Source organism: Lineus longissimus, chromosome 12 (genome assembly GCF_910592395.1).
Source record: "Lineus longissimus chromosome 12, tnLinLong1.2, whole genome shotgun sequence".
Lineage (NCBI taxonomy): Eukaryota > Metazoa > Nemertea > Pilidiophora > Heteronemertea > Lineidae > Lineus > Lineus longissimus.
In genome coordinates, this window is record NC_088319.1 from 123242 (window position 1) to 146621 (window position 23380).

General features: G+C 45.2%; 1 protein-coding gene across 4 annotated transcripts; it reads left to right on the forward strand.

Annotated features, from left to right (window-relative positions):
- Window positions 1–122: 122 nt before the first annotated feature.
- Window positions 123–22740, forward strand: LOC135496635 (polyamine-transporting ATPase 13A3-like). Of its 4 annotated transcripts, XM_064786054.1 has the most exons (30): window positions 123–564; window positions 991–1073; window positions 2978–3145; window positions 3429–3487; window positions 3736–3829; window positions 4913–4963; window positions 6148–6204; window positions 9496–9578; window positions 9763–9843; window positions 10247–10451; window positions 10662–10725; window positions 10904–11035; window positions 11340–11516; window positions 11710–11855; window positions 12091–12291; window positions 12520–12581; window positions 13178–13433; window positions 13821–13977; window positions 14173–14412; window positions 14895–15079; window positions 15385–15486; window positions 15874–16106; window positions 16782–16951; window positions 17215–17365; window positions 17883–18028; window positions 18201–18289; window positions 18643–18726; window positions 19149–20347; window positions 20391–21737; window positions 21802–22740. In XM_064786054.1, the coding sequence occupies exons 1-28, from the start codon at window positions 549–551 to the stop codon at window positions 19680–19682; spliced, it is 4026 nt and encodes a 1341-aa protein (XP_064642124.1). In that variant the 5' UTR covers window positions 123–548; the 3' UTR covers window positions 19683–20347; window positions 20391–21737; window positions 21802–22740. The 4 variants fall into 4 exon arrangements, with proteins under 4 accessions (XP_064642124.1, XP_064642123.1, XP_064642125.1 ...); XM_064786053.1 differs by having other exon boundaries at window positions 19149–21737; XM_064786055.1 differs by lacking the exon at window positions 4913–4963 and having other exon boundaries at window positions 124–564; window positions 19149–21737; window positions 21802–22739.
- The last annotated feature ends 640 nt before the right edge of the window (window positions 22741–23380 follow it).

The window sequence follows — 23380 nt, forward strand, 5'->3', positions numbered from 1 at the left end:
GGCTGCGGGCCTGGCTGCTCATTTGTCAGGCCGCCCACCCACTCAAGCAGCACATTTCTGAGTCTGCCTCGTGATTGACCAAAAGTGGCTACATACTGTGGCCACCTATTCGGAGCGTTCATTATACGTAAGGACAGCGTACATCACACTCACAGATTTTGATCGCTTTTCAAACACGAAACTTATTGAAATTTATTAAAGTATTGGATTTAATCTGCTGAGTGCATAATAAAGATCAAGTTTGTGTAGTTTATGAATGGGTCGGACAACTCATATGACAGGTTAGGCTGCCCTGAACTGATCAATTTATTCCAAAGTGAAGATCGTGCCAAGACAATGTCCCGGCGGTGGGCGATTATGCGCCACCTTGTAGGATGGGTACGTCATCATCGCGTACATTTAGGAAAAACTCCCGAACGAGACCTAACGATTTGGAGCGAAACGACTGGGAGCGAAAACATAATGGAGCGAAACGACCGCAAGTCATGATATTTTGTGACGGCATGGCTGGTTGTGTTAGCTGACATACCCAATTTGGATATTCAAAAATGAGGGATAAAATAGGTATTTGAGATTTCAGATTTTGTCCATATATTCTCTATTGTGTGGTTATTTATAATACTCGATTTTTTTGTAATTGGTTGTGAATTTAGGGTGATTATTGGTGCGAAAAGATGGTGTTGACATCCGGCCATATCATGACTGGCATGAGACATCATGAGTCATTGATTGAGTGATGATGGTTATGGTAGGCTAATTGATATCACAGAATGAGAGAACTTTATGGGTTTATGTAAGAAGTTGATTAGGTCAGTTATTAATGTTATCAGTGCAGTGCCCTACACCAGTTAGTGTCCAGTGCCAAATCGTACGTAGCCGTAGGAGCTAATCAGATTGCTGGGTAGCCATGACGCCATGCACCATCTATTATGCAAGTTTGCCTCACTCGTCTAATAAAATGATGATGTGTTTGTATTTGTCCATTTTCAGATAAGATGATTGATTCCAGGACTGGTCCTCCTCCAATTGACCCTAATAAGACCTATGTCAACCCTGGGGAGGAGGATCATATGGTACGTTTAGTCTCGCACTCCTAACTGTCATAAGGTTCCTTGATTCCCACAGTCAGCGTGAGACTCTAGCCACTCTGGTCTAGTGTGGCTCGCACTCTAACTGTCATAAGGTTCCTTGATTCCCACAGTCAGCGTGAGACTCTAGCCACTCTGGTCTAGTGTGGCTCGCACTCTAACTGTCATAAGGTTCCTTGATTCCCACAGTCAGCGTGAGACTCTAGCCACTCTGGTCTAGTGTGGCTCGCACTCTAACTGTCATAAGGTTCCTTGATTCCCACAGTCAGCGTGAGACTCTAGCCACTCTGGTCTAGTGTGGCTCGCACTCTAACTGTCATAAGGTTCCTTGATTCCCACAGTCAGCGTGAGACTCTAGCCACTCTGGTCTAGTGTGGCTCGCACTCTAACTGTCATAAGGTTCCTTGATTCCCACAGTCAGCGTGAGACTCTAGCCACTCTGGTCTAGTGTGGCACGCACTCTAACTGTCATAAGGTTCCTTGATTCCCACAGTCAGCGTGAGACTCTAGCCACTCTGGTCTAGTGTGGCACGCACTCTAACTGTCATAAGGTTCCTTGATTCCCACAGTCAGCGTGAGACTCTAGCCACTCTGGTCTAGTGTGGCTCGCACTCTAACTGTCATAAGGTTCCTTGATTCCCACAGTCAGCGTGAGACTCTAGCCACTCTGGTCTAGTGTGGCACGCACTCTAACTGTCATAAGGTTCCTTGATTCCCACAGTCAGCGTGAGACTCTAGCCACTCTGGTCTAGTGTGACTCGCACTCCTAACTGTCATAAGGTTCCTTGATTCCCACAGTCAGCGTGAGACTCTAGCCACTCTGGTCTAGTGTGGCTCGCACTCTAACTGTCATAAGGTTCCTTGATTCCCACAGTCAGCGTGAGACTCTAGCCACTCTGGTCTAGTGTGGCTCGCACTCTAACTGTCATAAGGTTCCTTGATTCCCACAGTCAACGTGAGACTCTTAGCCACTCTGGTCTAGTGTGACTCGCACTCTAACTGTCATAAGGTTCCTTGATTCCCACAGTCAGGAATTGATTCCCACAGTCACGAATTGAATTACACGCGCTTGATACGAATTAAGGTCTTCGATCGCACTGCGCATGCGCCCGGTGCATGGAACGTGACCTTTGACCGCGGGAACTAGTGCTCCAAACTAGTTAACTGATGTATTTAAATGATCTCATTAACTCAAATCGTTTTTCGTTATGCCATAGAATAGGGAAAAAAATCAACTCCCTTGCACGTGACTTGCATTTCCATTTCCTGGCAAGGTATGTTGCCGCCGGTTCGCTGGTCAGCAACATCGTCGCGGCGGGGTTTTCCCCGGTTTTGGCCTCGTTTTCGAGGGCGAGGCCGGGATTCTCCGCATTTAGCGACGGTGGTGTTGACTCGCTGAGGACACTCCTCTTCGACCCGAACTTTGGCAATAGGCATGGCCGGGAGATGGAAATGGTCAAGCACCTTACGCGATTTTAACTTGTTAATAATGACTGTGTGATACTGTGATATTATATACTTATATGTTTTGTACTTGTAAATTTTATTCTCCCATATGGGAGGTTAATAAATAATAATAATAATAATAATAGATGGCGCGTCGTTAGTATGCATTGAGTGTGGCGCGTTTTAAACCGATTTGAATGCGTATTCGGGCCAGTGTGACGCGACCGTTCTGAAACTGGATTAACCAATTCGTATTCCGGAGAGCGCTCTACGGAATTCGGTTTCAATTCGCATCCAGTGTGAACACACCATTAAGGTTCCTTGATTCCCACAGTCAGCGTGAGACTCTCACCAGGTCTCTTTGTCTGACCCCAGGTGAATACTGCTCTACTGTCTGTTGATGAAACCATGTTTTGAACTCAAGTTGACCTTGTGTTTTGCAGGAGATTGAGGGTTACACTTTAAGCAAGAGCCGCCAGATCTTGACATGGATTGCTATCGTGTTGACGCTGGGCTTCCTCCGTCTGATCTTTCATTGGAAGCCTGAGTGGATGATCATGGCGACACACGTTCAATGCCACTTGGAGGATGCTGACACTGTCATCTTGAAGGTAGGCAGAGAGAGTGAATTTGCTTGATTTCACTGCATGTTGCAGTCAAAACAACTCCTTTAAAAGTTGAACACTCGGACAATTATGAGACTAAAATAACGCACCAATAGGAAGAAGGATGTAACTTTAGAAGTAATTATAAGAATTTTGATGCTTTTGATCAGTTTCTACAAATAATCAGTTGCCAAGTATTGTCGAATGCAAAGAAGAAGCAGCCATGTTGCCATGGCAACACTTTATGTATCGCTACAAACTAAGACTGGTTTGGTGTTTTATATTGCAGGATGTTTACAAACAAGTTTTTGTGGCCAAAATTAAGATCATGACCAAGGATGGAACACGGTAAGAGTTTCCCAACACATCATGCGACATACTTATAACCAATGGCTTCTGGCCATTCCTTAATCCTCACCACACAGTGTGGAATGTCCAGATGCGAGGCATGGTCAATATCATGAGTGCAAATATGATCGCCCATGATCCAAGCTGTCTTTGCCGACACATTTTTTGATGACAATGATGTGGCATTCAATGCACCGAGGCGATGCTTTGTAATGTGTTTCATGACGATTCCTTCTCTCTGATTGCAGTATTGAAGTGATACAGAATTCTCACCAGAGTGCCTGGTTTAGTAAGTCGTCTGGGTCGTCCGACTGTCGAACTCATCTGGCACCACGCCATCAGGTAAGCAGAACATAAAAGCCTCGCCCAAGTCCCCCCACCTTACCCGAGCAACATCCCACTGCAACCCCCACCCCCACCCCCTCCTCAATGTTCAGTGACTCTGAAGAAGAGTGAAGAGCTACTCCATCTGATCTCTGTGTCTGGCAACCCCCACCCCCTCCTCAATGTTCAGTGACTCTGAAGAAGAGTGAAGAGCTACTCCATCTGATCTCTGTGTCTGGCAACCCCCACCCCCTCCTCAATGTTCAGTGACTCTGAAGAAGAGTGAAGAGCTACTCCATCTGATCTCTGTGTCTGGCAACCCCCACCCCCTCCTCAATGTTCAGTGACTCTGAAGAAGAGTGAAGAGCTCCTCCATCTGATCTCTGTGTCTGGCAACCCCCACCCCCTCCTCAATGTTCAGTGACTCTGAAGAAGAGTGAAGAGCTACTCCATCTGATCTCTGTGTCTGGCAACCCCCACCCCCTCCTCAACGTTCAGTGACTCTGAAGAAGAGTGAAGAGCTACTCCATCTGATCTCTGTGTCTGGCAACCCCCACCCCCTCCTCAATGTTCAGTGACTCTGAAGAAGAGTGAAGAGCTACTCCATCTGATCTCTGTGTCTGGCAACCCCCACCCCCTCCTCAATGTTCAGTGACTCTGAAGAAGAGTGAAGAGCTACTCCATCTGATCTCTGTGTCTGGCAACCCCCACCCCCTCCTCAATGTTCAGTGACTCTGAAGAAGAGTGAAGAGCTACTCCATCTGATCTCTGTGTCTGGCAACCCCCACCCCCACCTCAATGTTCAGTGACTCTGAAGAAGAGTGAAGAGCTACTCCATCTGATCTCTGTGTCTGGCAACCCCCACCCCCTCCTCAATGTTCAGTGACTCTGAAGAAGAGTGAAGAGCTACTCCATCTGATCTCTGTGTCTGGCAACCCCCACCCCCTCCTCAATGTTCAGTGACTCTGAAGAAGAGTGAAGAGCTACTCCATCTGATCTCTGTGTCTGGCAAAGCTCTGGAGTGTGATTAATCTTGTGGTTTGGCTAATGATAGTCGTGTCGATATTTATCAAACTATCATGAAATTTTTTGTAAATTTAGGCAACGCATAATGTGTCCAACATCACTAGAGGTCTTCATCACAAACTGGTGGTAAGATAGCTGGTTTCTTTCTCTGTGTCGTAAACATGGTTCCCTTGGTTTGTAGATTCCTGTGTATGATTAGTACTTCTCAAGGCAAAGCCAGGTGGATTTAGACATTCTCTGGCTCTGATGAGATGTACTAATCAGCAGTCTATTTCAGTCGCCTTAGCGCGTTATCGTTTGTGTACAAGCCTGTTTGTTTTTAAAGCAAATTATTTCAACACCTGTTAATATCTCTATGTGTATGTTCAGCTATGACTGATTGTGTAACCAAAATAAGAAAGTTTCACACATACATTGAAACTTTTAATGACCATTCCTTTATGCAGATGAGTCACCCACTTGAATAAGGTGGTGGTGACCACTTATCCACACTCTAATCACTACAATGGCATTAATGGGGTCACTCTAGTAAGGTGCTTGGTTGATTTACTTCAGGCATTACATGTTTAATAATGTCAGGTGATGTGACTCAGGTCATGCTATCTTCCATGTCCTCCTGCCCAATTTTTGCCCCCCCCCCCCCCAATAACATGTAGTTTGCATGTTATCATTGGTATTGTATGTAAATTAATTAGTTGTTACTTCACAGGGCTATTGATAATCATTCATCTGAAGTCATTGTGTGGAAAAGAAGCTCAGATGTTTATATGCAGCTGTCAATGTAAAACCCTGTTCCCCTTCGGGGTCACCACTACTTTAGTGGCAATTTCTGAGCGACTAGTTGTTTTCTGGCTGTTGACTGCCTGTCGATGACTTCTGTCAAAAAGGAATGAGTTAGTGTGGAATCCTTGCCCCGCATGGTGATGCAGTGTCAAACGCCTGACCTGGGCTCACCTTGACCAGCAAACAAGACGCATGCTGCAGAGACACTGAACCTTAACGACACCAGGCTATAACCAAAGAAATGAATGTACTCAGATTTCACAAAAGGTAGACAACAGTGAAATGAACAACCAGTCTGTCTCAACCTGCCAACAGAGCAACATGCGCCTGGTTTTGCTGTGACGGGTCACAAACAATATGTCATCAAGCTGGTGATTTACCATGCTCCTAGTGACTGAGGCCACCTGTGGTTAGTCAGGCGCTAGGTGCACTTGGAGACAACTGGCATCAGTCTTACATGTCTTAACAGGTCCCCCTCCTGCTTCAAACATACTCTCACCTCCATTGTCTCTGACATCCATTTTCAGCCACAATCGAACGAACCAGAGGAGATGGTGTCGCCCCTGCTCAATAACGTTGCTCACGTATGTTGCCATTCTTTGGTGTCGATTTCTTTTCCTGTTGTCGTCTTGACATGCACGTTTCTTTCTTAGTTCGCATATGCACTTTGGCCAGTTACCACAGATGAGAGTCCTATGGATTTTTCCAGATTTCCAAGGCCAAATATTTTGTAATCCAAAAAAATGTTGAAAAATAGTTTTTCTTCAAAACTTGTTTTGTTGAAAATAACTTCCTGAAATGTTTTGCACTTTAAAAACCAGAATAGTGATTTGATACCTCTCATCTGTGGGATATCTCAAGACAACCCGCTCTTTCTTATGGCGATCAGTGCCACCATATTAGATGGCAAATACGTGACCATGGGTGGCTAAATGATGACGTGTCAGCAGAACATCTCCCCCACCCACTCAGAATGTGTGCTGCATCATTGTGCTCATCCTTATAGAGTGCAGTGCTCCCCCACCCACTCAGAATGTGTGCTGCATCATTGTGCTCGTCCTTATAGAGTGCAGTGCTCCCCCACCCACTTAGAATGTGTGCTGCATCATTGTGCTCGTCCTTATAGAGTGCAGTGCTCCCCCACCCACTTAGAATGTGTGCTGCATCATTGTGCTCGTCCTTATAGAGTGCAGTGCTCCCCCACCCAATTAGAATGTGTGCTGCATCATTGTGCTCGTCCTTATAGAGTGCAGTGCTCCCCCACCCACTTAGAATGTGTGCTGCATCATTGTGCTCGTCCTTATAGAGTGCAGTGCTCCCCCACCCAATTAGAATGTGTGCTGCATCATTGTGCTCGTCCTTATAGAGTGCAGTGCTCCCCCACCCACTTAGAATGTGTGCTGCATCATTGTGCTCGTCCTTATAGAGTGCAGTGCTGCCAAGCTTATGTGTCATCATCTTGTTGTGAATAGCCACGTGTTTGCTGTCCTATGGGGGTTACCTCTTGTCATCTATACTGCCTTGCCTTCTAGGGGGTACACTCATATTACAGTCATATTTGTGCATGCTGTCCTATTCAAAGTGTCATTTCCTCTGGACATTATACTGTAACATACCGGTACTCCAAAACAAACAGTGTGCCGAAGGCGAAAACCAGGATGTACTCTGAATGCTGTACCATCTTCTGTCATTGCATGTTTCTGAAATAGTGAAATACTACATGCATTAACTACAGGCTTCAGTACACAACCATTGGCAGCGTGCGGCGTACTACTGGGGCAGGAGACTGTACTTCAGGCTTCAGTACACAACCATTGGCAGCGTGCGACGTACTACTGGGGCAGGAGACTGTACTACAGGCTTCAGTACACAACCATTGGCAGAGTGGGACGTACTACTGGGGCAGGAGACTGTACTTCAGGCTTCAGTACACAACCATTGGCAGCGTGCGGCGTACTACTGGGGCAGGAGACTGTACTACAGGCTTCAGTACACAACCATTGGCAGAGTGCGACGTACTACTGGGGCAGGGAGTGTACTACAGGCTTCAGTACACAACCATTGGCAGAGTGCGACGTACTACTGGGGCAGGGAGTGTACTACAGGCTTCAGTACACAACCATTGGCAGAGTGCGACGTACTACTGGGGCAGGAGACTGTACTACAGGCTTCAGTACACAACCATTGGCAGAGTGCGACGTACTACTGGGGCAGGGAGTGTACTACAGGCTTCAGTACACAACCATTGGCAGAGTGCGACGTACTACTGGGGCAGGGAGTGTACTACAGGCTTCAGTACACAACCATTGGCAGAGTGCGACGTACTACTGGGGCAGGAGACTGTACTACAGGCTTCAGTACACAACCATTGGCAGAGTGCGACGTACTACTGGGGCAGGAGACTGTACTACAGGCTTCAGTACACAACCATTGGCAGCGTGCGACGTACTACTGGGGCAGGAGACTGTACTACAGGCTTCAGTACACAACCATTGGCAGCGTGCGACGTACTACTGGGGCAGGAGACTGTACTTCAGGCTTCAGTACACAACCATTGGCAGAGTGCGACGTACTACTGGGGCAGGAGACTGTACTTCAGGCTTCAGTACACAACCATTGGCAGAGTGCGACGTACTACTGGGGCAGGAGACTGTACTACAGGCTTCAGTACACAACCATTGGCAGAGTGCGACGTACTACTGGGGCAGGAGACTGTACTTCAGGCTTCAGTACACAACCATTGGCAGAGTGCGACGTACTACTGGGGCAGGAGACTGTACTTCAGGCTTCAGTACACAACCATTGGCAGAGTGCGACGTACTACTGGGGCAGGAGACTGTACTACAGGCTTCAGTACACAACCATTGGCAGAGTGCGACGTACTACTGGGGCAGGAGACTGTACTACAGGCTTCAGTACACAACCATTGGCAGCGTGCGACGTACTACTGGGGCAGGGAGTGTACTACAGGCTTCAGTACACAACCATTGGCAGAGTGCGACGTACTACTGGGGCAGGAGACTGTACTACAGGCTTCAGTACACAACCATTGGCAGAGTGCGACGTACTACTGGGGCAGGAGACTGTACTACAGGCTTCAGTACACAACCATTGGCAGAGTGCGACGTACTACTGGGGCAGGAGACTGTGGACCGATACCAGACTGACATGTTGGCTTGAGAGTTCATGTTAGCTTCTCTGTTTTGCATGTTACTTTGCCTTCTCAGACAGACTCTAAAAATATAATGTGCTTGCTTCTGTTTTACTAACATCTGAATTGACATTTTAGCATTGAAAAGCTTATTGGTACTGCTCTCATCAACACTGTTGTCATAGTGAACATTTATAAACGACCCAGAAACTCACTGGAGGTGGCTATCTGGTGCAGCTTTGTCTCTCTTCTGGTGGCGGTGTTGTTGTTGTTGTCTATAGACGTGGCGAGGTAGGATTTATAGCCGTCGACAGTTGATGCACTACTGTTCTAAGGTATCAGACGACACCCGAGTGATGGCCTTTGTCAAGGAAACCTCCCGTGACCACCAGCCAAAGACCATTCTAAGGTATCAGACGACACCCGAGTGATGGCCTTTGTCAAGGAAACCTCCCGTGACCACCAGCCAAAGACCATTTGCGGCAGTGGATACCAGCCCACTCAAACATCAAATCTCGCGAAAGTAGAGTAGGAAGGAACAACGCAATCTAAGCCTGCTGTCATCTGAAGAAGTCAAAACCAGATTTGGATCCTTTGGGCTTTGAAGTTTCACTTCAGGTGAAATACAACATTTCGTTCAACTGCTGCCTTTTCTGCAAGGAATCTCCAAAAATAGACTGATGTTATATCTCTAAACGTGTCATCTTGTCCTTCATCTTTCCAGGATGATGCGTTGATCCGATTCTTCTCGATCAAACACCTCAAGTACATCTGGAATGGCAGCACTCTCTCCTTTAAGAAGCTCAAGTAAGTGATGATGTCATCATCTGCCGCCCCCTGGGTCGGAGCCACAAGTGAGGATGACATCTCGTGTCATTTCATGATGGATAAAGCAGTGCTATTGGCACATGGACACCAGCTCAGTGTTGTTTAAACACACTAGCAACCTGCTGGGCTTCAGGAAGTAATCAGTATGATGTCTTGTTTCCAGGGGCCTTGAGGAAGGGCAGACCTGCGGCTATCTCCATATGACAGCAACGTCGGGGCTTACAGATCTTGAATACACGAGAAAGTGAGTAGCAAGGTTGCTTCTGTTTGTATAGAGCCGCATCATGGACATAGAGGTCACATGTCAGATGTCACTTAAGAAAGAACAAGTGATTTCCAAAGAGCTGGCTACATATGATTCACATCATCATTTGTCAGCTGTAGGTCGTGTCATGACATGTTTTCAAGCCTTAAGTCAGTTGCAAACATTCTCGTCCAGACAAGTGGACAATGTTTTGGTGTCGACCAGGCAGATTTGTGACATGAGAAGCTTAAAACAACGGAAGGACTGTCATCATCACGATGTTGATGTAGCATCATTTGACCACAATGTATAACATCCTGTGTGTTCAACCTTGCAGGACAACGTCGGACTTCAACAAGTTTGAGTCCTCTTCCGATTATAGTTTTGATTAAATGGTTTTCAGGTTTGCCTTATACGGTACCAACTCGATGCCCGTACGGGTCCAGCCGATCGTCAAGCTCCTCTTCCAAGAAGTCCTCAACCCATTCTACATCTTCCAAATCTTCAGCTGTACCTTGTGGTACTTTGATGAATATGAGATTTATGCGTCGTGCATTGTGTTCATATCACTTGTGTCGTTATCTACCGGTGTCTATCAGACCAGGAAGGTGAGTTGACCTCTCTGTTTGAGGACACTACTGCCAGGGATCACCATCCCTATTAGGGACACTGGTTTATTGTTAATGATGTTTGTAAGATGGTGATACAACTGATATGGGCCTCCCAAGACACCCTAACTATTGGAAGAGATGGTGATAGAACGGATGTGAGGTCTAAAGGAAGCAAGCAGCTGTTACAACTTGTTGTATTTATTGCAGATGCAGCGAGAATTGCGGGATACGATCGCATCGTCAAGTATTGTCTCTGCTGCTCGGGGTTCAGGTGAGTACTACACTCTTCACGTCATAGATATCTGATACAGGAGTGTGGAGCAGATGACCATTTAGAATGTAGGTGTACTGTCCCTTCATGGTTGGCTGGAGACCTTGGCCCTCCTAAGTCCTCTGAGGAGGGCACATCACTGAACCTTTGTATGTAATAGTTTGTCTCTTCTCCTCAGGTTTCATCCAAGTCCCATCTGATATTTTGGTGCCGGGTGATGTGATTGAGATACCACGTGATGGCTGCATCATGCAGTGTGATGCTGTCCTACTCAGTGGCAACTGTATTGTCAATGAGAGCATGCTGACAGGTAAACTGTACGCTCTTTCTCAAGACATACTCCATCATATTTTGTTTCCAAAAGGAGATATTCACCACTTTTTCTAGCTGAATGACGTGGCAGCCATCTTTTGGAACGTTTTGTTGATCGACCGCGTTTCAGTCCCATCTGATTCTTGAGGGGGATCTACCCTGCGCGGCCATTTTGGAACTCTAAAATGTCTAAGAACTTATGTGATGCTTGCATTACTTGGTCAGTGACAAGAACATACTATAAATATTGATTTGATAACTTTACCCTTGTATGACATGGTCCGTTCCACTCACTCATCCAGGTGAGAGTGTGCCCGTGACCAAGACAGCTCTACCAAACTCCGGCCACTCAGGGGACCAGGTGTCGCCACCGTTCAACATGAAGGAACATTCCAAACACGTCCTCTTCTGCGGTACGAAGGTTATCCAGACACGTTACTATGGAAACCAGATGGTGAAGGCTGTCGTGCTTCGAACTGGTAAGTTGTCCTCTTACAAGTAAGTTAGTAAGTTGTCCTCTTGCAATGCTGAGGCCTTGTTAGACTACGGCATTCACTGTGAGCCAGAATGTCAACCAGAAACAGTCTTGTTGTGGAGCTGCTTTTGTTTATCATAGGTTCTATTCTTTGACCTTGACTTTGTTGATGTTTACACATTCTATTGTAACTCCAGGTTTCATGACAGCGAAAGGTGAACTGGTGCGCGCCATTTTATTCCCGAAGCCTCTTGACTTTCGTTTCTACCAGGACACCATGAAGTTTGTCGCATTCCTGTCGATGCTTGCCGGCATTGGGTTCATCTTCACAGTTGTTTTGATGGTAAGGCTGGTGTAGAGACTTCCTTGCTTGAAGAGGGTGCTCGCGTACAGGTTCAATTCAAAACGAAGGAGAGAGATTCAAATGCCTTCCTATTGGACATTTGACAACACATCTTCTCTATGATAGGGCAAGATTCCAGCGTCCTGATGTCATGTACATGTAGGCAAGTGTTAGTTCAACTTGAGCAATATCCTGATGTAGAGTCTCCTGCTAACATTCTATGCATCCCTTTCAGTCTGTGCGTGGATCCAGTGCTGGTCATATCATACGCCGTGCACTCGATGTCGTGACGATCGCTGTCAACCCCGCCCTACCAGCCGCCATGACGATTGGCGTGGTGTTTGCCGTGAATCGTCTCAAACGTTCCAAGGTGTACTGCATCAGTCCGAGTCATATCAACATCTGCGGCACCGTGAATGTCGTCTGCTTTGATAAGGTAAGAGACGCTTCCAGACCTCATCCAACGTCAGGGTACAGATCTGACACCCAAATCTCTCCTCCTGATGACGTCACTGCATGTCCTCTAACGACTGAGACTGGCCGACATTTCAAAAAGATCTACTGTTTTGACACGATTGCTCCATGTCATCGAATATAGACTCCATTGGGTATTTATGATACCTTCTTCTTACGCTACATCCTTGACGTTTGTGTTACCTTACAGACTGGTACCCTGACTGAAGACGGCTTAGATATGTGGGGTGTAGCACCAGTGGAGAATGAAAGGTGAGGCTGATTGTTCTCCTTTTCAGTTTCGTACAAATACCACACACTGGGAAAATGTCATTGATGTTTTGTCAGAAGTTTGTGTTTATTTCTGTGAGCACTCATGTCGTAAGATGACTCTTCTGTTCAGTCACGACTACAGGGAAGAGATGGTTGACTGGTGTCAAAACATAGCAAAGCTTGTTGCTGGGCGATGCCAACGGTGTCTGTGTGGGTAAGGGAAGACACACAATCTGATTCTGTTCAGTCACGACTACAGGGAAGAGATGGTTGACTGGTGTCAAAACATAGCAAAGCTTGTTGCTGGGCGATGCCAACGGTGTCTGTGTGGGTAAGGGAAGACACACAATCTGATTCTGTTCAGTCACGACTACAGGGAAGAGATGGTTGACTGGTGTCGAAACATAGCAAAGCTTGTTGCTGGCCGATGCCAACGGTGTCTGTGTGGGTAAGATCTGAAGAAAAGTTACAAATTCAATGTGGACCAATTTTAATGTTACCTCTGTACTTATGATTGAAATGGGTACATATAAAGTCGATGGAGATATTTCTTGCTTATCTGGTTGTGGAAGCTCACCAAGTTTTCGTTCTTTCAGGTTTTTGCAGGTCGAGCAGGACATGACAAAGCTGCCACGTGAACACTTGCTCTACACCATGGCCTGCTGCCACTCACTCACCATCATTGACGGTGAGATATGTGGTGATCCCCTCGATTTGAAAATGGTGGAAGCGACCAACTGGGAGGTGGAGGAACCGGGTGAAGACACGGCCAAGTTTGATGTCATCATGCCGACCGTTGTCAGACCAAAACAACCTGATGTCATCAGGAATACTGACTCAATGGAAAGTGAGGTACTGCACCCAAGCTTCTTATTTAGCTTTGGTTGAGTTGTCCTTGATTTTTTCACGAGGAAAACACTGTCTGATCTTTAAAGTCTTAGATGCCCCGCAACTTGATTTGGGTTCCAGGGACTTGCAACAATTATCACATCAGACCAGAATTGCTCGTTTGCATGGGTCATCACTGGCATCGGTCATCGCTAGATCTGCAGTCTAGAGCATGTGGCAGCAGGCCAGACTAAATTGACGTCTTGACTCTGTGGCACAAATTTGACCACGATCCAGGTAACCCATGATTTTATCTTTGTGTTAATTGTGACGCTGTGTTATCTTGATAGAGTATCCAAGTTTCCCACCTCAATATCATCCAACTCATTTTCCAAAACGTCCGACTTTCAGGTTCCTCCATTTGAGATCGGCATCGTACGACAGTTTACCTTCTCATCTAGTCTCCAGAGAATGTCCGTCATCACTCGCATACTCGGTGACAATCATTATAATCTTTACACCAAGGGGGCACCAGAGACTATCACATCGCTGTCTAAACCAGAAACAGGTAAGTTACTCAATCAACTATCCTCACTGCTTGTTGGCAAATGGTTTCCAACTGTATCATGAATCATGGGCGCTTCTTCTGAAACTTTGAATGAAATGTGCTGTGTAGCTATTCATCGGCAACAAGGGCAGCGATAAAGACCAGATTCTTAAGTTATCAGTCCCGTTTCTAATATTCATCAATTGTATTTTCCAGTTCCCAAGGATTTCCTTGAACAACTGATGCACTACACTCAGCAGGGTTACCGCGTGATTGCCCTCGCATGGAAACCACTCAAACTAAGTTACCTCAAGGTGCAACGTGTTGAGCGCAAGGAGGTTGAGAAAGACTTGAACTTCCTGGGATTGTTGATCATGGAGAATCGACTCAAGCCAGAGACGACACCCATTATCAGAATGCTGAAGGAGGCTAATATACGCACTGTGATGGTGACAGGTACGATATTTGAGTTCCGCTGATGTATCTGTGTTTTTGAAGTCTACACCTGCCTTTCTCAAAAGTGAATGTCCAAACTGCCCAACATGTAGGAGAAGATGTTGAGATGCCATATGCATAATACCAGACAAGTAGAGTGGCTCTGTATTGAGGATATGCTCAGCGCTGCTGCCCTTTAGTAGAGTGGCTCTGTATTGAGGATATGCTCAGCACTGCTGCCCTTTAGTAGAGTGGCTCTGTATTGAGGATATGCTCAGCACTGCTGCCCTTTAGTAGAGTGGCTCTGTATTGAGGATATGCTCAGCACTGCTGCCCTTTACTAGGGTGTCCCTGCTGACAGAGGTGTCCGCGAGGTTCCTCTATACACTGTGTTTCTATGAAAGCTTCAACTAAGTACATGTACATGTATATCACATTAGTTTCAAACATCCTTTGATGAACAGATGACCTCGTCTCTAAGAACCTTCTTCTCCACATTCCAGGTGATAATATTCTAACTGCTGTCAGTGTGGCGGTCGACTGTGACATGGTCGGTGATCGAGAGCGTGTCATCCTTGTCAATGTGCTGCCCCCTAGTGATGAGAGTGGAGCAAGTATTGAGTACATGTATGCCGAGGATAATAAGCGGGTCAACCTCAATGATTTGAATACACCGACTAGCACCAAGGTGAGTAGTGTTACAGTGTGATTCAACCGACACTTGTCACACTGGAGAATCGGCACCTCGTTCATCGAGGGTATCCCTCGCTTCGAGGTTTGATTTCCTGCCCTGTGTATATGCCATTCACTTGGACACCACGTACAACTATTGTGAACCAAATAGAATGACTTCTCATATGCATTCATAGTGTTTACCTGCATGTGTGACTGCCCTGTGTATATGCCATTGGACACCACGTACATGTATACACTTTCTCAAATCGGGACCATAGCTGTCCGACCTCTGATCTTTTCATTGAACTTCTCCTTCAGGATTCCTTCATCATGAATGTGGCCAAACCTAAATACCACTTTGCCATCACGGGCAAGTCTTGGGCAAACATCAAGCAACACTTCCCTGATCTCATCCCTAAAGTAGGTACCCTGGTTGCTGGACCTTCTTCTGTCAGCGAGAACCAGAAATGAGCTTATATTATCCATGTGTTGGGCAAAGGGGTCCAGTTGTTGTTGGGCGAGATAGCCTACTCACGACCAACTACAGTCCAGATTCGATTACCAATGTGGCCACCAGGAGGCAAAGTTAATAAATCATCAATGAAGTCAAAAGCACCCATCATATCTGAGTCCATTTTTGCCTACCATAACCATTATACCATATGCAGAACTATTACTTTTAGAAAACCGATGGCTCTGCCCTCACCTGCCCTCACTTGCAGAAAACTGGTCCTCATCAAAAATGACTTGGTCAGCCGTACCCCACTATCTGTCCGATGCTGTGAAGTTGACTATCTCTCATTCCAGCTTGTGGTACGCGGTACTGTGTTTGCACGGATGTCTCCAGAACAGAAGGCACAACTGATCGAGGCGCTCCAAGAGGTTGGGTATTATGTTGGCATGTGTGGAGATGGTGCGAATGATTGTGGTGCGTTACGTACCGCCCACACGGGGATATCCCTGTCTGAAGCTGAGGCATCGTTGGCCTCACCGTTCACGAGCAAAGAGGCGAATATCAAGTGTATACCTACTGTCATCAGGTAGGTTGTTTGTCTGTGAGGCAATACCCATTGTTCTATCAGTAATTCAGTTCACGAGCAAAGAGGCAAATATCAAGTGTATACCTACTGTCATCAGGTAGGTTCTCTGCATATCAGATATTTCCATATCATTTGATTGCTTGACCTAGAACTGTGAATAAGAGAACTTTTCAAAGAGTTTTGATCCTTAAAAAGTCGGGGATGTTTGTAGGTTTCTGCAAACAGCCAATTGTACTGGCGAATGTCAATACTGGGGACATGTAGCTCTAACATTAATTTTATTTTGGAAAAAAACTTTAAACTTCACAATCCAATAAAAATATTTAGGACCAAATAACTTTTTTAGGGTCCAAAAAATTTCATGATTTTTGGGAAATTTTTTCGAGAAATATTTTGAAATACAGAGCAAAATCGTTTTGGAATTGATTTTTTTCCCAATTTTTTTTTTAAATTTTTGGAAAAAATATTTTTTGGCAATTTTTTTTAAAAATTGATTTTCATAAAAAGTTCTTCTAAAATGTTTCTTTTTTTGGGTGATGACATAGTTTCCTTCTGTTTCTTTAGCCAATCAAAAAATATTTTTTCACCATTTTTTTCGCGTCTTAAGGTTATTCAGAAAATGTGCAAAATGAAAAGGCTTGCACTGTTCACCCTCAACTCTCTTCATCATTGCAGAGAAGGCCGAGCAGCGCTAGTGACCTCTTTTGGTGTGTTTAAGTACCTCGGCTGTGCCAGTTTTGTCCAGTTCATCACTGTCATACTCCTTTATTGGATCGATGCCAACCTGACCGATTTCGAATTCTTGTTTTGTGATCTTCTGCTGATCGCGACTCTCAGCATCACATGTAAGTGGAATCCTCAAGCGTTGGATGTAGGGATAGGGTTAATGGTGTCGACTCTCCCCTGGCTGATGATGCAGTCACACGTCAGGCGCTTAGTTGGCAAACACGAATCACAATATTGGAGAGATCAAGTCAGGCAAATCAAGTTCACCAGCCTCGGGCAGTTCGCCAGCCTCGGGCAGTTCGCCAGCCTCGGGCAGTTCGCCAGCCTCGGGCAGTTCGCCAGCCTCATGGTAACAGTTCTAAACGTTGTCATTGTTTTTCAGTTGGCCGTACGGGCGCGTACCCAATCCTTGTAAAGGAGCCGCCTAATGTGAAGTTGGCCAGTATTGGCCCGATTATCTCCATTCTGGTACAGACCATCATCATAGGGATAGTCCAGTTTGAGGCATTCTTTATGGTACGACAACAACCTTGGTAAGTCTTACTCATCACCTTTGGCATGTCACTTTACTTCCAAAGTGGGTATAAAGTACAACATGTACATAAGTGAAATCACCATGGTGACAAAATATGGTGGTCATCCTGGAGCAAGCTGAACATCATATATGGTCCAATAAGCCCGCACCCAACCATAGAGGCTTGCACACTCACAAACACGCAATGGTGGTCATCCTGGAGCAAGCTGAAAATCATGGTCCAATAAGCCTGCACCCAACCATAGAGGCTTGCACACTCACAAACACGCAATGGTGGTCATCCTGGAGCAAGCTGAAAATCATGGTCCAATAAGCCTGCACCCAACCATAGATGCTTGCACACTCACAAACACGCAATGGTGGTCATCCTGGAGCAAGCTGAAAATCATGGTCCAATAAGCCTGCACCCAACCATAGAGGCTTGCACACTCACAAACACGCAACAATCAAAGATCTTTGTGGTATTCCTGTTACTTGGATGTGTTTTTGTCCAACTGTTCCTTTCATCTTTATAGGTTTGAGAAGTTCATCCTGAATGACGCAGAAAATTACATGTGCCATGAGAATGCCATGATCTTCCTGGCGTCGAGTTACCAGTACATCATCCTGGCTGTCGTCTTCTCAAAGGGCGCCCCCTATAGGAAGACAATCTTCTCCAACTGTGAGTACTCCGGGGATTCTTTAGGGCAGCATGGAGATAGAAGGAGATGACTTAACCAGCTCAAAGCCAGGGATGTCAATGACGTAAGATCTGGCCATCAACATATAAGAATAGAGAATTTGAAGAGAATTTGGCAGAGTTGATTTGACTGTTTCGTTATTTCCATTTTCAGACTGGTTCATGGCCAACCTCGTCCTCGTGACATCACTAACCTTGTTCATCAACATCTACCCGACAGAACCCCTCGCCTCATTCTTGGAGGTAGGTTATCCTCAGAGATTAGCAAATTTGTGATTTATAGTTATGTCAACTAAAAACCTTGGATGTCTTTGGTTTGACTCCCACTGTTATAATCTCCACGTCCTCGAGCAGTGCATATAACTGGGACTCCCACTGTTATAATCTCCACGTCCTCGAGCAGTGCATATAACTGGGACTCCCACTGTTATAATCTCCACGTCCTCGAGCAGTGCATATAACTGGGACATCCAAAAGTCCATAGTCACAGAAATGTGGTCAGGATTATAATTCCTCCTTTGTCATGTACCAAACCAGGAGCTCTAGCAGTTAGGCTTTGATGAGTTTGCTATGAATCATCTTATTTTCTGTTGCAGCTCAAACCAGCCCCATCCATCATATATCGGATCATCATCGTTGGCATGGCTCTCGCCAACTTTATCGTCTGTCTGCTGATACAGGTAAGATAAGAGAGGCTAGTTTGCTGTGGCCGGTGACAGCGTCTGACTTTGCCGGCCATAGACACCTTCGTATCGGTAGATAAGAGAGACGAGTTTTCTGTGGCCGGTGACAGCGTCTGACTTTGCCGGCCATAGACACCTTCGTATCGGTAGATAAGAGAGACGAGTTTGCTGTGGCCGGTGACAGCGTCTGACTTTGCTGGCCATAGACACCTTCGTATCGGCAGCTAAAATAGTTGTGTCAGCCTCTGGCTTAAACATTTCACATGTCATTGATGGACGACTCGGCCAGAGAGAGGAAGTGGTGATGCCAGATCAAAGTAAAGAACAGACAGTGATCATGCCCAAGATGGTTAAATCCTGTTACCTCAACTTGTGACTTGTGTGTTGAGATCTAACGCAGCCATTTTGTTTCTTTCCAGACGTTCATCATGGATAACGTGTCGGTAAAACTGTGGTGCCAGCGAGTCTTGATGAAGAAACGTTTCAAAAAGGCTGCAAGTCCATTTGAATTGATCGAAGATGAGATAAAGGATGATCCTAATTGGCCGCCGATCAGCGAATCATCAACAAGCTTGGCTGATTTAATCACACGGGAATTTGTACCGAACATGGATAAGAAACAAGCGAGTAATGGTGGAGTTGGTAACGGTGCGACCAGTTTCCCGCCGAGCTATAGCGCCACTGATTATGACGTATCGGTGTTGACTGCATCGCCAACAAGAAATCGTAAAAATCATGGTGGACTCGTGCCGAGGCAGTCGACACAGACAATCTCGCATGAAAACGTGTCAGACGGACCCTGTTTCATTCCAAAAGATGACCCCGAGCATCTCTTATCAAAGCCTCCTGGTCACCTCTTGGTCACTGATGAACAGTTCCCAGGCGAGACCTATGAGACCAACAGAAATACTGACGGACTGAGTTTTGAGTTTTCTGATAGTACGCGCCTCTGACGCCTAATCCACTGGGGTGTCAAAGTGGCCATTTCATCACGATAACAGAGGCTGTGTTTTGCACTTGGTTATTGTCTTGTTAACTGTTAACAAGAGATTGGTGCAAAACACAACATTTGCTTGACATAATATCAAACTTTCGTTTGTAATCCTTGCTGGCATTTATCAGGCTGGACAGACAGTATTCAAAGTGACTAATGACCAATTCTGTTGTATCTCGTGTTTCCCTGATCAAGAGCTGGAGTGGTAGAAGGTCAGAATGGCTGGTTGTATCTCGTGTTTCCCTGATCAAGAGCTGGAGTGGTAGATGGTCAGAATGGCTGGTTGTATCTCGTGTTTCCCTGATCAAGAGCTGGAGTGGTAGAAGGTCAGAATGGCTGGTTGTATCTCGTGTTTCCCTGATCAAGAGCTGGAGTGGTAGAAGGTCAGAATGGCTGGTTGTATCTCGTGTTTCCCTGATCAAGAGCTGGAGTGGTAGATGGTCAGAATGGCTGGTTGTATCTCGTGTTTCCCTGATCAAGAGCTGGAGTGGTAGAAGGTCAGAATGGCTGGTTGTATCTCGTGTTTCCCTGATCAAGAGCTGGAGTGGTAGAAGGTCAGAATGGCTGATTGTATCTCGTGTTTCCCTGATCAAGAGCTGGAGTGGTAGAAGGTCAGAATGGCTGGTTGTATCTCGTGTTTCCCTGATCAAGAGCTGGAGTGGTAGAGGATAATATTGTGACTGTTCTGTCTGGTAAGTGGAGCAAGGAGCCCGGGTGCTAAATTAATCTGTATGTAATATCAAAGCCTGTAACCTCTCCAGGGATGGAAAAGGGAAACCATTTGTTTTCGCAGGCATTTGATGAACCTTGAGTCAAGTTATTGACTCACTCATCATTGCTGGCCACAGATGCCTGTGAATATGGCAGAACTGTGACAGTCAACAGCTGTAGTTCAGTCAGACCTTTCAGAGCCGATTGGACAACTGGGCGCAGGCTGATATGGTATGAAATCACGTGTATAATACTTTATTTTGTTGATCAGAGTTCCTTCGAATGTTCGTTCAAAAGCAGTCTATGTCGCTTCGATTCAGTAGAGATTAGATCTGTCTTGATCTCTAATTTGAATCATCTGTTTTCGTAGATTATCTATAGCATGTCTGAGATGTGTAATATGATAATTGACAATTGTCCTTGTGTGTGTATAGTGTGTAAATAATTATGAAAAATTTTACTTGTTTTTATTTCACTTGTAAATGAGAGTTTTACACCCAAAAATCATTTGTCAATGAGACTTTAACTCATGTTGTGATTTCTTGTGTATGTTTTAGCTTGAATAGACAGAGTAAATCATATGTGTGTAGCATGTACCGTACCAATATTACCTTGATATTCAATAAAAGAATTGAAAATAAAGGTATTATTGGTATGGTACTTTCATCTCCAAGTATATTGTGATCAAAGATCACCTAACAGTCAAACAATTAAAGATGCATTTCATTAAATTAGGTGGCAGTCATGTTTGCAGCGTGGACCCTTGGTAAGGCGGCCTACTTGCACACGTTTGGGCTAAAATACTGACATTTATTGCCATTGGCCATTATATGGCATGCAGTGTTTTTTATGTGTTTATCAGAAATACTTGAAAATCAATTTTTTCTAAGTCCTTGAGAAATCAAATGTTCACTCGCATTTTCTTATTCTTCAGTCGATTTTGACGAGACATATGTCAAATTAGTCATTAGCGCTCTTTGGGACCAAGAAAATTGGTTCACTTGATCCGGTGTAAACCTCGATGAATTGTCTCAAGATAGGACTTGAAAAATAGTTCACTGTATCCTTGTGTTCACTGTAAAGGTGTTCACTGTATCCTTGTGTTCACTGTAAAGGTGTTCACTGTATCCTTGTGTTCACTGTAAAGGTGTTCACTGTAAAGGTGTTCACTGTAAAGGTGTTCACTGTATCCTTGTGTTCACTGTGAAGGTGTTCACTGTATCCTTGTGTTCACTGTAAAGGTGTTCACTGTAAAGGTGTTCACTGTATCCTTGTGTTCACTGTGAAGGTGTTCACTGTAAAGGTGTTCACTGTATCCTTGTGTTCACTGTGAAGGTGTTCACTGTATCCTTGTGTTCACTGTAAAGGTGTTCACTGTAAAGAGGTTCCACAGTATTTGGGCAAGTACAGGGTGGACAAGAGTGGAGAAGTAAAGTCATTGAATAAATGAGCTGACTATGGTCCAATGAAGCTGCCGGTAGCCCTGATCTGAATCCCAAAGGTTTCATTGTAAACGAGCAAACTCCTTTTGAAATTCATGTAATAAGACATCATTTCTGATGCAAAAACCATTTGAATTACGCCAGAAAAGGTTTTAAAGACCTGAAGTGGTTTTAGTGGCATCTGAACTCTTCAAGGTGGAAACATGTGTAAAAGTGGTGATCTTACCGTCTTCCTAGAACTGGTCTATCGGCACAAATATATAACCGGGCCAAAAAGTGAACATCTTTGTCAATACCAGGCAGCTTTGACCTATCTGTCTCATAGGAACAGGTTATTGGTGTTAGTTTGGCAATACTCCACTAGAGTACACCACCAGTTCATACATAAACCATTCATTAGCTCACCTCTTAGCAGAGGTGAGCTTATCCCATACCGTGGCGTCCGTCGTCCGTCGTCGTCGTCCGTTAGCAGGGCACGTTTCGTAACTGTTAGAGCTATTGAGTTGAAACTTGGTACACATGTACCCTTATGTAATGACACCTGGGAGACCAAGTTTCGGTCCGATTCGTTTCATGGTTTGGCCACCAGGGGCCCAAACGTTAAAAGTGAAAATATGCAATATCTCCCTTAATAGTAGTCGGGAAATTTTGAAAAAAATATGGTAGGTACTTCTAGCAAAGGTGCATCATATATCCTCTGGGTTTTTGATTTGACCTCCTTTTCAAGGTCACAGAGGTCAAATGGTGTAAATTGGCCGTCAGGCCGTAACTATGGCACGTTTCTTAACTGCAATGACTATTGATTCCAAATTTCGTACACATTTACCCCTTAGTCAGGTGATCTCAGGGACCGAAGTTTGGTCCAATATGATTCACCACTTGACCACCAGGGGGCAAAATCCAAAAACCTTAAAAATGTGATTATTCCTTAACTTCTTGCCCGATTGCCACCAATTTGATATCATGGGTACATCTAACCACCATACAGTATATGTCACACAGGTTTTTGATTTGACCTTCTTGTCAAGGTCACAGAGGTCAAATGGCGTAAATTGGCCGTCAGGCCGTAACTATGGCACGTTTCTTAACTGCAATGACTATTGATCACAAATTAAGTACACATGTACCCCTTGGTCAGGTGGTCTCAGGTACCGAAGTTTGGTGCGATCTGATTTGCCGTTTGGCCTCCAGGGAGGGGGTCAAATCCTAAATTCTTCAAAATGCCATTATTCCTAGTAATGACTTGCCCGATTGGCACCAATTTTATATCATAAGTACATCTAATTCTAACAACCATTCAATGTGTCACCCGGATCTTTTTTGATTTGACCTACTTTTCAAGGTCACAGAGGTCGAATGTACTGTAAATTGGCCATTTTGGGGAAATTGTAATTGCTTGGACCTACATCAAACCTAACACTACATGACACAATACCATGCTCTTAATCCATCTTTCCTCCACATGAGGTGAGCACAATGGCCCTGGCCATTTCATTTTTCATGT

Coding starts and splice junctions, on each gene's coding strand:
- LOC135496635 (XM_064786053.1), top strand. Junction 15,080..15,384: donor ATACACCGACTAGCACCAAG/GTGAGTAGTGTT, acceptor CTTCTCCTTCAG/GATTCCTTCATCATGAATGT. Junction 18,290..18,642: donor CCCTCGCCTCATTCTTGGAG/GTAGGTTATCCT, acceptor TTTCTGTTGCAG/CTCAAACCAGCCCCATCCAT.